Source organism: Oncorhynchus nerka, linkage group LG2 (genome assembly GCF_034236695.1).
Source record: "Oncorhynchus nerka isolate Pitt River linkage group LG2, Oner_Uvic_2.0, whole genome shotgun sequence".
Lineage (NCBI taxonomy): Eukaryota > Metazoa > Chordata > Actinopteri > Salmoniformes > Salmonidae > Oncorhynchus > Oncorhynchus nerka.
Genome location: NC_088397.1, coordinates 31,225,071 through 31,242,241, shown reverse-complemented (window position 1 = coordinate 31,242,241; position 17,171 = coordinate 31,225,071). Strand labels below are relative to the sequence as shown.

The following is a 17,171-nucleotide window of genomic DNA, read 5'->3' as shown; positions in this document are numbered from 1 at the left end:
TACTGTAGCAGTTTTGCACAGATCCATACCAGCTTAGAGTGCCTCCATCTGAGGAAACTACACTTCCGCTACACTTCCTGAGTTACGCTTACACACAGTTGTTCAGAGCATGCTAGATAGCTTAACACAGGCGGTCGCCTCGTCTTCCATATGTTTTCCGTAAACAAGCGCTGTAACATGGACATATGACCGTGTGGAAACACTAACCCTATCAAAGTTTGTATGAATTTAACCTTGTTTTAAAAAATTTAAAAAATTCTCGCTGATATGAAAGATAAGGTCATTATGGTTCCAAAAACATACCACAAGCGCCACGTGTTAATGTTCAGGTTGAGCTTCGGAGCTCTTAACAAAACTCCCCCTACAGAAAATGCCTTGACTCTTATGCGACTTATGTATAATGTAATGGAACTGAGTCATGATCAAGGGCTAGTGGTTGACTGACATTAGCTGATCTAATTCATTCACACGTGGGAGCGTATTATGAACATAAATAGTTGCTGGTTAATTCCGCATGCATATTTATACTGACTTTAGTTAGCAAACACACTCCAATTTTCATGTGAATGACAGCATTAACTGAAAGTCACAGCTAGCTAGCTAGGCTAACTTCTCCAAGCTATCTAGTTTCTCTCTAACGTTAACTCGAACTTGGTTGTAACCATAATATGTGACTGGAGTTGAGCCTATTATTTAAATTATTTCAAGTCTGTAGCCTACAAATAAATCAATTGTGAAGTATTTGCGAGTGCGACACACTAGGTTGGCTGGAACATTAAGCGCTCAGCATTTAAACAACATTTTGTTGTATTAAATAATTAGTCTATAAATGTGAAATACTTACAATTAAATTAAAAATGCCTACAGAGTCTGTTGCTTCAGGTCCATGAGATGGTGCAGACCAGCAGCGGAGAACACCCTCTCGACGCAGTGTGGTGGCAGGACAACAACCTCTCCCTCAATGTGAGCAAGACAAAGGAGCTGATTGTGGACTACAGGAAAGGGCCGGCCGAACAAGCACCCATTAACCTCTTAAGTCGACCCTCTACTTTTTTGAACATTCTGTTAAAAATCGCGCAACATTTCAGCGCCCTGCTACTCATGCCAGGAATATAGTATATGCATTTGCTTAGTCTGTGTGGATAGAAAACACTCAGACGTTTATAAAACTGGTTAAATCACTGCTGTGGCTTTACCAGAACGGCATTTACATCGAAAAGCACAGGAAAAACTGATCACTGAAAATGGGAAAATATATCCATGCGCTACTTGAACCCATTGATAAAGGTGAACCACAATTAATTGACTGAGGTTGCAGTACCTACAGCTTCCACACGGTGTCTAGAGTCTTGTCATTTCCCTTCGAGTTTTTTCTTGGTCAAACACATGCAGGGCACCGTATCTCCTTAGGTCTAGGACCGTGAAAGGTAATGAATGTTTTCTATTTTATTGTGCGGTTTGTGTAACGCCGAAATGCTAATTATTTTGTTTACGTCCCCTGTGGGTCTTTTGGGGTGTTACATGCTATCAGATAATAGCTTCTCATGCTTTCGCCGAAAAGCATTTTAAAAATCTGACTTGTTGCCTGGATTCACAACGAGTGTAGCTTTAATTCGATACCCTGCATGTGTATTTTAATGAACTTTTGAGTTTTAACTAATACTATTAGCGTAGCGCATTTGCATTTCCAGAGCTCTAGTTGAGTAGAAGCAAGAGGTTAACATCGACGGGGCTGTAATGTAGCGGGTCGTGAGTTTCAAGTTCCTTGGTGTCCACATCACCAACGAACTATCATGGTCCAAACACACCAAGACAGTCGTAAAGCGGGCACGACAACACCTTTTCCCCCTCAGGAGACTGAAAAGATTTGGGGAACAACTACTTCAAGGTCTCAGAGTGAGTGACGTCACTGATTTAAACGCTATTAGCGCGCACCACCGCTAACTAGCTAGCCATTTCACATCAGTTACACGTGGCAGGATGACCACCTGTTACGCGAGTGCAGCAAGGAGCCAACTTAAGTTGCTAGCTAGCAATAAACTTATCTTATAAAAAACAATCAATCTTCACATAATCAGTAGTTAACTACACATGGTTGATGATATTACTAGTTTAACTAGCTTGTCCTCCATTGCATATAATCAACGCGGTGCCTGTTAATTTATCATCGAATCACAGCCTACTTCAACTTCGCCAAACGGGTGATGATTTAACAAAAGTGCATTTGCGAAAAAAGCACTGTTGTTGCACCAATGTACCTAACCGTAAACATCAATGCCTTTCTTAAAATCAATACACAAGTATCTTTTTTTAAACCTGCATATTTAGTTCAATTAAATTCATGTTAGCAGGTAATATTAACTAGGGAAATTGTGTCACTTCTCTTGCGTTCAGTGCAAGCAGAGTCAGGGTATATGCAGCAGTTTGGGCCGCCTTGCTCGTTGCGAACTGTGTGAAGACCATTTCTTCCTAACAAAGATCGTAATTAATTTGCCTGATTTTTACATAATTATGAAATAATATTGAGGGTTGTACAATGTAACAGCAATATTTAGACTTAGGGTTGCCACCCGTTCGATAAAATACGTAACGGTTCTAGATTTCACTGAAAGAATAAACGTTTTGTTTTTGAAATTATCGTTTCCGGATTTGACCATATTAATGACCTACGGCTTGTATTTCTATGTGTTTATTATATTAATTAAGTCTATGATTTGATATTCGATAGAGCAGTCTGACTGAGCGGTGGTAGGCAGCAGCAGGCTCGTAAGCATTCATTCAAACAGCACTTTCCTGCGTTTGCCAGCAGCTCTTCACAATGCTTGAAGCACAGCGCTGTTTATTACTTCAAGCCTATCAACTCCTGAGATTAGGCTGGCAATACTAAAGTGCCTATAAGAACATCCAATAGTCAAAGGTATATGAAATACAAATGGTATAGAGAGAAATAGTCCTATAATTTCTATAATAACTACAACCTAAAACTTCTTAACTGGGAATATTAAAGACTCATGTTAAAAGGAACCACCAGCTTTCATATGTTGTCAAATCAAATCAAATTTTATTTGTCACATACACATGGTTAGCAGATGTTAATGCGAGTGTAGCGAAATGCTTGTGCTTCTAGTTCCGACAATGCAGTGATAACCAACAAGTAATCTAACTAACAATTCCAAAACTACTGTCTTATACACAGTGTAAGGGGATAAGGAATATGTACATAAGGATATATGAATGAGTGATGGTGTAAAGAATTGCTATTATGCAGGAGACCAACCTACTGCTAAATATATGGCTATTGCATTGTTATAACTGAGACAACACATAGCAACGTATTTTCACAGTAAAGCCTGTGGGGTCCCCTACAGGATAGTTCCCACATTACACACATAATCTCCCTTTTTTAACCGAACACTGTGTGCCCGAAGAAGATCCTACGATGACGGACAGACAACTGAGCCAATGGCGGAAGACTACAGACTACAACCAGCCGAACCAAACCGGAGATCCGATCTTCCTAGGGTCAACCTACTTTCTGTGACGTATATAAGAGCTGTGCTGACTGTTTACGCACTCTCTGCCTGCCGTTCCACACGAACTAACGGAAGAGCCGTAATTACGCTGTACTACATATTTTCACACTGAATAAACTGTTTACTTGTCATAAAATTTACCACTTAGTCTGAATCGATCCTTGACCGGCTCACCCATCTACATATCCAATTACTAACAATGGTACAGAGCAGCATACAGTAGATGGTATCGAGTACAGTATATACATATGAGATGAGTATGTAGACAAAGTAAACAAAGTGGCATAGTTAAAGTGGCTAGTGACATAAGAATGCAGTCGATGATCTAGAGTACAGTATATACATATGCATATGAGATGAATAATGTAGGGTAAGTAACATTATATAAGGTAGCACTGTTTAAAGTGGCTAGTGATATATTTACATCATTTCCCATCAATTCCCATTATTAAAGTGGCTGGAGTTGGGTCAGTGTCAATGACAGTGTGTTGGCAGCAGCCACTCAATGTTAGTGGTGGCTGTTTAACAGTCTGATGGCCTTGAGATAGAAGCTGTTTTTCAGTCTCTCGGTCCCAGCTTTGATGCACCTGTACTGACCTCGCCTTCTGGATGATAGCGGGGTGAACAGGCAGTGGTTCGGGTGGTTGATGTCCTTGATGATCTTTATGGCCTTCCTGTAACATCGGGTGGTGTAGGTGTCCTGGAGGGCAGGTAGTTTGCCCCCGGTGATGCGTTGTGCAGACCTCACTACCCTCTGGAGAGCCTTACGGTTGAGGGCGGAGCAGTTGCCGTACCAGGCGGTGATACAGCCCGCCAGGATGCTCTCGATTGTGCATCTGTAGAAGTTTGTGAGTGCTTTTGGTGACAAGCCGAATTTCTTCAGCCTCCTGAGGTTGAAGAGGCGCTGCTGCGCCTTCTTCACGACGCTGTCAATGTGAGTGGACCAATTCAGTTTGTCTGTGATGTGTATGCCGAGGAACTTAAAACTTGCTACCCTCTCCACTACTGATCCATCGATGTGGATAGGGGGGGTGTTCCCTCTGCTGTTTCCTGAAGTCCACAATCATCTCCTTAGTTTTGTTGACGTTGAGTGTGAGGTTATTTTCCTGACACCACACTCCGAGGGCCCTCACCTCCTCCCTGTAGGCCGTCTCGTCGTTGTTGGTAATCAAGCCTACCACTGTTGTGTCGTCCGCAAACTTGATGATTGAGTTGGAGGCGTGCATGGCCACGCAGTCGTGGGTGAACAGGGAGTACAGGAGAGGGCTCAGAACGCACCCTTGTGGGGCTCCCGTGTTGAGGATCAGCGGGGGGGAGGAGATGTTGTTGCCTACCCTCACCACCTGGGGGCGGCCCGTCAGGAAGTCCAGTACCCAGTTGCACAGGGGCGGGGTCGAGACCCAGGGTCTCGAGCTTGATGACGAGCTTGGAGGGTACTATGGTGTTGAATGCCGAGCTGTAGTCGATGAACAGCATTCTCACATAGGTATTCCTCTTGTCCAGGTGGGTTAGGGCAGTGTGCAGTGTGGTTGAGATTGCATCGTCTGTGGACCTATTTGGGCGGTAAGCAAATTGGAGTGGGTCTAGGGTGTCAGGTAGGGTGGAGGTGATATGGTCCTTGACTAGTCTCTCAAAGCACTTCATGATGACGGAAGTGAGTGCTACGGGGCGGTAGTCGTTTAGCTCAGTTACCTTAGCTTTCTTGGGAACAGGAACAATGGTGGCCCTCTTGAAGCATGTGGGAACAGCAGACTGGTATAGGGATTGATTGAATATGTCCGTAAACACACCGGCCAGCTGGTCTGCGCATGCTCTGAGGGCGCGGCTGGGGATGCCGTCTGGGCCTGCAGCCTTGCGAGGGTTAACACGTTTAAATGTCTTACTCACCTCGGCTGCAGTGAAGGAGAGACCGCATGTTTTCGTTGCAGGCCGTGTCAGTGGCACTGTATTGTCCTCAAAGCGGGCAAAAAGTTATTTAGTCTGCCTGGGAGCAAGACATCCTGGTCCGTGACTGGGCTGGGTTTCTTCTTGTAGTCCGTGATTGACTGTAGACCCTGCCACATGCCTCTTGTGTCTGAGCCATTGAATTGAGATTCCACTTTGTCTCTGTACTGACGCTTAGCTTGTTTAATAGCCTTGCGGAGGGAATAGCTGCATTGTTTATATTCGGACATATTACCAGACACCTTGCCCTGATTAAAAGCAGTGGTTCGCGCTTTCAGTTTCACGCGAATGCTGCCATCAATCCACGGTTTCTGGTTTGGGAATGTTTTTATCGTTGCTATGGGAACGACATCTTCGACGCACGTTCTAATGAACTCGCACACCGAATCAGCGTATTCGTCAATATTTCCATCTGACGCAATACGAAACATGTCCCAGTCCACGTGATGGAAGCAGTCTTGGAGTGTGGAGTCAGCTTGGTCTGACCAGCGTTGGACAGACCTCAGCGTGGGAGCCTCTTGTTTTAGTTTCTGCCTGTAGGCAGGGATCAGCAAAATGGAGTCGTGGTCAGCTTTTCCGAAGGGGGCGGGGCAGGGCCTTATATGCGTCGCGGAAGTTAGAGTAACAATGATCCAAGGTTTTACCACCCCTGGTTGCGCAATCGATATGCTGGTAAAATTTAGGGAGTCTTGTTTTCAGATTAGCTTTGTTAAAATCCCCAGCTACAATGAATGCAGCCTCCGGATAAATGGTTTCCAGTTTGCAAAGAGTTAAATAAAGTTCGTTCAGAGCCATCGATGTGTCTGCTTGGGGGGGGATATATACGGCTGTGATTATAATCGAGGAGAATTCTCTTGGAAGATAATGCGGTCTACATTTGATTGTGAGGAATTCTAAATCAGGTGAACAGAAGGATTTGAGTTCCTGTATGTTTCCTTCATCACGCCATGTCTCGTTAGTCATGAGGCATACGCCCCCGCCACTCTTCTTACCAGAAAGATGTTTGTTTCTGTCGGCGCGATGCGTGGAGAAACCCGTTGGCTGCACCGCATCGGATAGCGTCTTCCCAGTAAGCCATGTTTCTGTGAAGCAGAGAACGTTGCAGTCTCTGATGTCCCTCTGGAATGCTACCCTTGCTCGGATTTCGTCAACCTTGTTGTCAAGAGACTGGACATTGGCAAGAAGAATGCTGGGGAGTGGTGCGCGATGTGCCCTTTTTCGGAGTCTGACCAGAACACCGCCTCGTTTCCCTCTTCATGTTCTGAGCAAGGAACTTAAACGTTAGCTTTTTTACATGGCACATATTGCACTTTTACTTTCTCCAACACTTGGGTTTTTGCATTATTTAAACCAAATTGAACATGTTTCCTTATGTGTTTGAGACTAAATTGACTTTATTTATGTATTATATTAAGTTACAATAAAAGTGTTCATTCAGTATTGTTGTAATTGTCATTATTACAATTCAACAAAAAAAGAAACGGCCCCTTTTCAGGATCCTGTCTTTCAAAGATAATTCGTAAAAATCCAAATAACTGAACAGATCTTCATAGTAAAGGGTTTAAACACTGTTTCCCATGCTTGTTCAATGAACCATAAAAAAATGAATGAACATGCACCTGTGGAACGGTCGTTAATTAAGACACTAACAGCTTACCGATGGTAGGCAATTAAGGTCACAGTTATGAAAACTTAGGACACTAAAGAGGCCTTTCTATGGACTCTGAAAAACACCAAAAGAAAGATGCCCAGGGTCCCTGCTTATCTGCGTGAACATGCCTTAGGCATGCTGCAAGGAGGCATGAGGACTGCAGATGTGGCCAGGGCAATAAATTGCAATGTATGTACTGTGAGACACCTTGATGGAAGAGTGGGGTAACATCTCACAGCAAGAACTGACAAATCTGGTGCAGTCCATGAGGAGATGCACTGCAGTATTTAATGCAGCTGGTGGCCATACCAGATACTGATGTTACTTTTTTGACCCCCCCTTTGTTCAGGGACACATTATTCAATTTATGTTAGTCACATGTCTGTGGATCTTGTTCAGTTTATGTCTCAGTTGTTAAATCTTGTTATGTTCATACAAATATTTGCACAAAACCTCTTGGAACTACCCATCCCAGATCCGGGAGAATTGTCATCAACTACACTAATTAGCATAGCGCAACGGTCAAAAAATATTACTAGAAAATATTAATATTCATGAAATCACAAGTGAAATATAGTGAAACAAAGCTTAGCCTTTTGTTAATCACCCTGTCATCTCAGATTTTGAAATTATGCTTTACAGCCAAAGCAAGACAAGCGTCTGTGTAAGTTTATCGATAGCCTAGCATAGCATTATGTCCAGCTAGCAGCAGGAAGCTTGGTCACGAAAATCAGAAAAGCAATCAAATTAATTGTTTACCTTTGATGATCTTCGGATGTTTTCACTCACGAGACTCCCAGTTAGACAGCAAATGTTCCTTTTGTTCCATAAAGATGATTTTTATACCCAAAATACATCAGTTTGTTGGTCACGTTATGTTGAGAAATCCACCGGAAATAGCGGTCACGACAATGCTGAAAAGAAAAATCTAAATTATATCCATAATATCGACAGAAACATGGCAAACGTTTTTTATAATCAATCCTCAAGGTGTTTTTCAAATATCTATTCGATAATGATAATATATCAACCGGGACAATTGGCTTTTCAGTATAGCGAGAGGAAAAATGACTACCTCTGTCTTTTACGCAAGAATCACTCTGAGAGCCCTCAGCTGGCCACTTACGCAATGTAGTCGTTTACGCTCATTCTTCAACATTAAGGCGTGAAACTACGTCAAAATGCTGTAGACACCTTAGGGAATACGTAGACAAAGGAATCTGGTTGATATCCCTTTCAATGGTCAATAGGGGTACATAGGAACACAACGGTTTCAAAATAAGAGGCACTTCCTGATTGGATTTTCCTCAGGGTTTCACCTGCAATATCAGTTCTGTTATATTCACAGACAATATTTTGACAGTTTTGGAAACTTCAGAGTGTTTTCTATCCTAGGCTGTCAATTATATGCATATTCTAGCATCTGGTCCTGAGAAATAGGCGGTTTACTTTGGGAACGATATTTTTCCAAAAATAAAAATAGTGTCCCCTAGTTTCAGGTTAAGTTTGCTGAAAATAAACGCAGTTGACAGTGAGAGAACGTTTCTTTTTTGTATTTTTTTGTTTTTTTGTTTCTTTTTTTATATATATATAAATAACTCAGCAAAAAAAGAAACCTATCCAGATTAAATCGTTTAAATTTTTTATTAAAAAAAAATTGACCGATTAATCGGGATCAGCTTTTTTTTGTTCCTCCAATAAATCGGTATCGGCGTTGAAAAATCTGAATCGGTCGACCTCTACAAGACATGTCTGATTCGCGCCTGTCTGAGTGGACTAATCCATTGTGGATGCCGTGGGGATGGTGCAGTCCATCACTAAGACATGTGCTACTGAAATTGTATATTATTAGGGAAAGGGAGATACCTAATCAGTTGTACATCTGAAATGTGTCTTCCAGATTTAACACAACCCCTCTGAATCAGAGAGGTGCGGGGGGCTGCCATAATCGACGTCCATGTCTTTGGGTTAACTGCTTTGCTAAGGGGGCAGAACGACAGATCAGGGATTCTATCCAGCAACCTTTCAGTTACTGGCCCAATGCTCTAACCACTAGGCTACCTTATATTATGTAAGAACAATGGTGCAACACTAATAAAAATAATATTATTTTATAACAAATGCACATTCTCCTGTGTTGGATAACAATCGCTGTCTGTGGTTCTGAAACGTCAGTTTGTTGTTGAATAGGTGCCTTTTCCTATACAATGTTGCTATGTGCCTAATAGCAAAGTTAACCAGCATATTGGTGTTGAGAACAATGCGACGGAAATAGCAGCGGAGTTGAGAACTGTTTTGTGCAAAACGCAAGGTAAGCCTACACAAAGCACAGCCTTTCTTTTAAGTGCTACTAAAATCCCTTATGGGAAAAATGAATGGTGGAAAAACAATTGGAACCATTTCTTGTTTGACCTGGTACTCTATAGCAGCACACAAGTAGTTTACAAAAAAATGTAATAACAAAAACATGTTTTAAAAAATAATACAAAAAACAAATACTAAAAATAAAAATGTTAAAAAAGTAGCCAACAAATGCATGATGGGCAGGCACACCGACAGTGTTATTGCACAAAATGGTATGCACTATCATCTGAATGTGTACAACAAAGGTTCAACATTCAGCTTCTACTATCATTTCTGTCAAGCCGTCTACGGGTAGTTTGATGCATATGTTCAATAAATCCAATGTATGCGCCACACAGAACGTACTACAACAACTGCCTCTGCAACGCAATGCTGTAAGGCAAACGCAGCGTGCCATTGAAATGAATGTACTTCTGGTACCAAAATGCAAAAACACCCAGTGTGATAGAGGAGTGAGCTCACGAAGTGAGCGCTACTGGAGAAGGCCGAAGCTCCAGCCTTGGAAAACTCGTTCTGCGCTCCAGTCAAATTGGGCACGCTCCGCTCACATACTGTGGTCATACCTACCAAACCTGAGTCCAGACTGCTATGCAGTGATATGTTAAATTAGGTGGCATGTTAGCTAGCTACTGCAGTGGTTTTACCTATCTAGTTAACCAGGGGTGTATTCATTACGGAAACCGTTTACCGTTTAACAACCAAACGGAAATGAGGCGGGACCTACCTGCATGTGTCCAATAGAAACACTGGTTTAGGTTTTCCGTCTGAGTAAACGTTTTGCAACAGAAATATTATTTACACCTCTGCTAACTTGGATAGCATTTTAGCTAGCTAACGTTACCTGATTTCTGGATCCCGACGACGAGTAATGTTACCAAACAGGTCCAACGCGTTGGTTTTCAACTCAACACATAAATAACATTGTTGTCTTTGCACCACAGAGTCATAGACGCATTTATTTTTCAATATAAAGGTTTATCTTTTAGCTAGCTAGCTACATCCTTCTGTGAAACATGCAACTTCCTGTCTATCCAACCTCAAACTCTGTCCCCCTGGAAACAATGCATAACAATAAAGAGTATCTATTATATTTCCAAGATAATCGAGTGACCGCTCTAACAATGGTAATACGTGTCCTCAAAGATGGAAGGCAGGCGGGAGGTGGCGAGATCAGGTGGGACCATTCTAGCCAATGAGAGGCCAGATACGCGTGTGCACAATAGACACAACTCGGATATAAAGTTGATGTTTTTTTTCTGCCGAAATGCTACGTGCATCCAATTATATCAGTGCACCCGTAACAACCTAACAATTACCGAACTTATATTGGATCAAATAAGCCTCACGTAGCAAATTCATTGTTTTTTTGTTGACCAAATTTGACTCTCTCATCGACCTCTTTGGCAGAGAGTAAACACTCTCGCTTTGCCTCTTCCTCTCTGATAACAAGCCAGCGTTTCCATTATGTCCCCCTTCTCTCCCAACACCTGTAACGGAATTGTAATGCAGGTAGATATCCCTGTGACTCTTTTCATTCTGAATATGTTAGGCCACAGAGTTATGTCATCTTGGTTTCCATGGCAAAATGCTCTGATTTTAAATGTTCTCCACAAGCTGTTTATGCGTGTTGTGTCTTATAATAACTGAGGTATACACACATGAAACATTTATGATCATTAATTGACAACCCCATGCAGTGAGAGGGAATGCAGTTTTCAACAGACAGTACTGAAGACCCTCCAGAAAGTAGGTGTAAAGGCAGTACTTGACTTGGGCAGGACCTCACACTGCCAAAGGAGCTAAGAACCGGCACCTCAAATGTTCTACTGCTTGAGCTCTTGTTCCTCTTATATAATATTATCTCAAAAGTATTGTGGAGCTCTTGCACCTAAATATAAACAGTACCGGCACCCAAAATGAGTACCGGCACCTATTTAAGTCCAAGTCAAGCACTGCCTATAGGTATCATCTTAGGTATTCTAACTCTGTGCAAACGGGTATACCTGTGTTCAGTTGAGTATAGGTAGACAGCATATGTGAGTATGATCTTTCATTGACCATGCAATACAGATATACAGAATACCGTTTTTGACATGTGTCATGTTCATGAATTCAATGAAATAGTCAACCTTTGTTTGTCTGTCGTATTGGAGGAAACTAATATTCATATTAGTTGCTTGTAGTAAAGTGTCCCCTGATAGGCATGCATTGGCTTACGTACATGACAAGCATCGTATGGGATATGTTACCAGGAAAGTTAGTTACCTGACATTGCAGGTAGATATTGAATGTACAAAATGCAAACACCTGTCTATTTCAAATAGACATTTTCTTTTGCATCTGTTACATTTAAAACACTTTCTTTTTTTTTTTTTTTAATACTTTCAGTTTCAGCCAACTATGGACTTCCTTGACCGGCCCCTTCCTTTGGCAGTGTGTTGATACTCATTACTTACAGAAAAAAGCAGATGGATATAATATAATCATTACTTTATTTTTATTGCATCATAACATACATATCATATATTATAAATGTGGATTTGTACACTACAATCTTCATTGTAACATGTTATAAAATATTCAGGCTCAAAAAACGAAGCACTAAAAACTTTACCAAACAGTTAACACATTTCATTGTTTGCCCATTGAGAAAAGAAAATGTAAAAATAACATCTTTAACATAAGAACAAAACAAAAGAAGAGCCAAGCATAGACTGGTCACTGTTAAAACCACTAAGGGACAGATACAGTTACAAAGGCAGGGGGTAGTAGGGGGCACTCAGTTGCGCTTAATGCTGCATTCGTAACCAAGTGAGAAGTGGGAATTTACCACATACAACTGGGAAAAATCCACTTGAACGGCCCTCCAACTGGTAATTACCTGTGGGAAACTTGTCCACCACCCTGAGCTCCCCATTCTCCTACATGCTGACATCATCTACTAAGGATATAACCTCGATAATAGCATTTCCGGCAGTTAAATGCAACAAAACATTATTTATAAAAAATCTATTAATATGGTTTTTGAACACTATAATTTGTTTACAAGCGTGACAGCTGTATTTTTAGTTTATGGTTTTTGCAGCTTGTTGGCCATTAGTCAATCAGCGTTTCGATGAGTTCAAAGCAGGAAATTGCAACCAACTCGTTTTTTACGACTTCACAACTTGTAAATTCCCACCTCCCACTTGGTCACGAATGCTGCATTAGTCAAAGATCTCCCTTTCTGTACTGACATCATGGTTAATATTCTAGTGTTGCCTACTGTTTCTTGTATACACATGGCAAGAGTATATGTTATGAGACTTTGCCAAAGGGACTATTTTAGGAGAGAGCCAACACTACTGCAAACACAGTGGTCCAAACAAAGAAACATATTTTATTTATTTTTTATATATATTTATTACTTTTATATATTTAACCTTTATTTAACTAGGCACTACCTTGAATCAGATGGGACATTCCAAAATCTCTTCTTCCCTAATATTCAGCCAATAGCACGTGGCTCGATTGCAGTAGTGGTGAAACCCAAAAAATGGGTTAAGGATGATTGTTGACATGTAATGCCCTACATGGGCATTTTTTCTCATTTTTTTCTAGACCAAGACACAAAATGTTGCACACCGTTACATGTCAACAATCATCCTTAACCCATTTTGTTTTTGTTTCACCACTACTGCACGTGCTATTGGCTGAATATTAAGGAAGAAGATACTTCGGAATGTCCTATCGGAGTCAAGGCAGCGCCCTCAAATATATGTTTCAGAAATTGGCAATATCTTTAGCACAGATTTATGATCCACAGTACATGACATATTTATACATATACTTTAATATATGTATAAATAACATACATTTTGTAATCCACCGTGAATGATCCCTCTACGTTTCCCCCAGGGAATGTGATAAAACATTGCTGCAACAACAGTCAATATGTTGTTTCCATGGTTTCCCACAGAATACTGGGGGAGCTGAAGATTTAGTTATGTGACCAGACTCCATTTTGCAAGGCAACCCACTTCAGACCAACATATACATATCGTCCGAAGACACAGACAGCCTCGACCATCCAACTCCCCAAAGCTCCTACTCAAAGTACACACTCGGACCACTCAATGGCAGTTTTAGGTGCTTCCGTTTTGGAGTTCAATGCCCACATACAGTATTTGGGTTCAAAAGCTGGCACAGCCAACAAACCTCACCACCACCGACTTAGTCAGCAGCTGGGCTATTCCTACGAGAGCACCGGAAAGGCTAGTTTCTGGATGATGTCTTTGCTTCTCTTATTTTTTAAATATATTTATATACACCCCAACCCCTCCCCTAAAACCCATTACAGAGGAAATATACACTTACATACATGTACATACTCTCACACACACACACACACGCAAACACACAAATGTACAGTAACGCACAATTGGAACATAGATTAAACAGTTCACTGGTTTCATGAAAAGCTGAGGAGTAAGTACATGTCAGTCAGAGCAGAACTAACCCCTGATTGGTCCTGCACACGGACACTCCCCCGCCTGAGGAGAAATGGTTGTCACATAGCATCACCAGAAAGATCAAATCATCTTTCTCCACATTGTTCATTCTTCAGAACAGAGCGTAAGATATGGAGAATTCCCCACAAAGCAGGGGAAGACAGAAAACTTACAGCAAGTTGGCTAAATAACAGGAATCATATTAACTTTATTGCAATTTCATGTCTGTTTCAGGAAACAGCCAGTTTGGCACTCTCTAACATAATTTGATTTCACAAGTTTGGTACAGACAGAGAAACCATATCAATATTATATCTACCCAAGATATGTAAATATACAAACACATAAAAAAGTATATGAATGTTTTGCTTAATTTGTATGTATAAAATGAACAGTGTAGATTATCCTTGCTAGTCCTTGCAACCAATTAAGAACAAAATAAAAGACATACGCATGGTAATTCCAATAACATTGAAATTTGAACACACACGGATCATACATCAACAAATGTTGAAATGATAGATCTCCAGCATTTCACACATTGTAAATAACAAACAACACACAAAAACGTACAACAACAAAGTTAGTGACGTGCTTACAATGATCATACGCTGATCATGATCTAAGCACCGAACATGGACAATTGATTTAAGAATCAACATACCCAAAACCATTGTCCTGTTGTGACATATGAGGTAAAACGTTTATAAACCACCACACCTCCACTCAAATAAGTGCCTCAGAGTCTATCCTATCCCTGATCAGTATTCTGCCCTCAGCTGTGCATATATTTCACAAGGCTTGATTGATTGACAGATTGTTGATTGGTTGATTTTTGCAGGCCAGATATAACCTCGGCCTAGGCTTTAGCTAGCCTGAGCCACCACATTGCCACCGTAGTTAGCTAGTGCTGCAACTCCAATAGGCCTAAGCCCTGTGATGGCTGGCCTTGGAATAGTCTAGGCCTGGGCTGGCCTGGGCTGTGAAGCTGTGTGTGCAGGACAAACCAAGAGGTTAGGCAAGCTCAAAGAGGGAGTGGGAGAGATAAAGAGAGACCGAGAGAGACCAGGTTGTCGAAAAGAGGTGTCTGAGTGCAGTAGCCCCCACCCCGGCCCACTCAGGTCTTCCCCTCCTCTGCTCACCCCCCCATCTGTCCATCCATACCCTGCTAAGTCTCCTCATATGGAAATGTTGTGCTCTGTAAGAGATTTCTAAGGCAATGTCACATTACAGATCAAAATGTACAACACCTATACATTGTGCGGTTGTGGCGCGGGGGGATTGGGGGTGGGGACTCTATAGGTTTAGGACAGTAGCCTCCATCACGATGGCGGGGTCCTCAATGTCTGCTTTACTCTGAACCATCCTCAGCTCCAGTTGAGGCGGGCTGGGTTTTCGGCCAGGCCCTGCTAAATCTGACAGAGAGAAGGAGATGGGGGGGGGGGGGTCACCCAGCGAAAGAGAAAAACAAAGACAGAAGGAGCAAATGAACGCTCAAGCATCTTAAACACGAAGCACATATACAGTGGGGCAAAAAAGTATTTAGTCAGCCACCAATTGTGCAAGTTCTCCCACTTAAAAATATGAGAGAGGCCTGTAATTTTCATCATAGGTACACTTAAACTATCACAGACAAAATTAGGGGGAAAAAATCCAGAAAATAACATTGTAGGATTATTTATGAATTTATTTGCAAATTATGGTGGAAAATAAGTATTTGGTCAATAACAAAAGTTTATCTCAATACTTTGTTATATACCCTTTGTTGGCAATGACAGAGGTCAAACATTTTCTGTAAGTCTTCACAAGGTTTTCACACACTGTTGCTGGTATTTTGGCCCATTTCTCCATGCAGATCTCCTCTAGAGCAGTGATGTTTTGGGGCTGTTGCTGGGCAACACGGACTTTCAACTCCCTCCAAAGATTTTCTATGGGGTTGAGATCTGGAGACTGGCTAGGCCACTCCAGGACCTTGAAATGCTTCTTACGAAGCCACTCCTTCGTTGCCCGGGGGCGGTGTGTTTGGGATCATTGTCATGCTGAAAGACCCAGCCATGTTTCATCTTCAATGCCCTTGCTGATGGAAGGAGGTTTTCACTCAAAATCTCACGATACATGGCCCCATTCATTCTTTCCTTTACACGGATCAGTCGTCCTGGTCCCTTTGCAGAAAAACAGCCCCAAAGCATGATTTTTTCACCCCCATGCTTCACAGTAGATATTGTGTTCTTTGGATGCAAGTCAGCATTCTTTGTCCTCCAAACACGACGAGTTGAGTTTTTACCAAAAAGTTCTATTTTGGTTTCATCTGACCATATGACATTCTCCCAATCTTCTTCTGGATCATCCAAATGCTCTCTAGCAAACTTCAGACGGGCCTGGACATGTACTGGCTTTAGCAGGGGGACACGTCTGACACTGCAGGATTTGAGTCCCTGGCGGCGTAGTGTGTTACTGATGGTAGACTTTGTTACTTTGGTCCCAGCTTTCTGCAGGTCATTCACTAGGTGAGATCTTGTGTGGAGCCCCAGATCGAGGGAGATTATCAGTGGTCTTGTATGTCTTCCATTTCCTAATAATTGCTCCCACAGTTGATTTCTTCAAACCAAGCTGCTTACCTATTGCAGAGTCAGTCTTCCCAGCCTGGTGCAGGTCTACAATTTTGTTTCTAGTGTCCTTTGACAGCTCTTTGGTCTTCGCCATAGTGGAGTTTGGAGTGTGACTGTTTGAGGTTGTGGACAAGTGTCTTTTATACTGATAACAAGTTCAAACAGGTGCCATTAATACAGGTAACGAGTGGAGGACAGAGGAGACTCTTAAAGAAGAAGTTACAGGTCTGTGAGAGCCAGAAATCTTGCTTGTTTGTAGGTGACCAAATACTTATTTTCTAATTTGCAAATATTTTCATAAAAAATCCTACAATGTGATTTTCTGGATTTTTTTCTCATTTTGTCTGTCATAGTTGAAGTGTACCTGTCACGGTTTTCTTCTATCTCCTCCTCTGACGAAGAGGTGTAGCAAGGATCGGACCAAAATGCAGCGTGGTAATTTTCATACATGTTTAATAACGAATAAACACGAACAATACAAGAAACGTAACACGAAAACCGAAACAGCAAACTAACACAGTAAACAGAGACACAAAACACTCACAGAATATGGCTGCCTAAAATGGTTCCCAATCAGAGA

General features: G+C 41.7%; 2 protein-coding genes across 3 annotated transcripts in view; both read right to left on the bottom strand.

Annotated features, from left to right (window-relative positions):
* LOC115134283 (1-acyl-sn-glycerol-3-phosphate acyltransferase gamma-like) overlaps nucleotides 1-10,516 on the bottom strand; it is a 52,210-nt gene extending 41,694 nt beyond the window's left edge. The window contains exons 1-2 of the mRNA XM_065025904.1: nucleotides 10,334-10,516; nucleotides 7,888-8,042 (exon numbers count right to left, since the gene is read on the bottom strand). The gene's annotated coding sequence lies outside the window, so the exon portion shown is untranslated. The remainder of the gene's footprint in view (nucleotides 1-7,887; nucleotides 8,043-10,333) is intronic.
* Nucleotides 10,517-14,161: 3,645 nt separating this feature from the next.
* pdxkb (pyridoxal (pyridoxine, vitamin B6) kinase b) overlaps nucleotides 14,162-17,171 on the bottom strand; it is a 33,322-nt gene continuing 30,312 nt past the window's right edge. Inside the window, exon 11 of one of the 2 annotated variants that reach the window (XM_029668061.2) lies at nucleotides 14,162-15,397. In XM_029668061.2, coding sequence (XP_029523921.1) covers nucleotides 15,279-15,397 — 119 coding nt within the window. In that variant the 3' untranslated portion in view covers nucleotides 14,162-15,278. The remainder of the gene's footprint in view (nucleotides 15,398-17,171) is intronic. The other variant, XR_010465429.1, reaches the window with a different exon arrangement.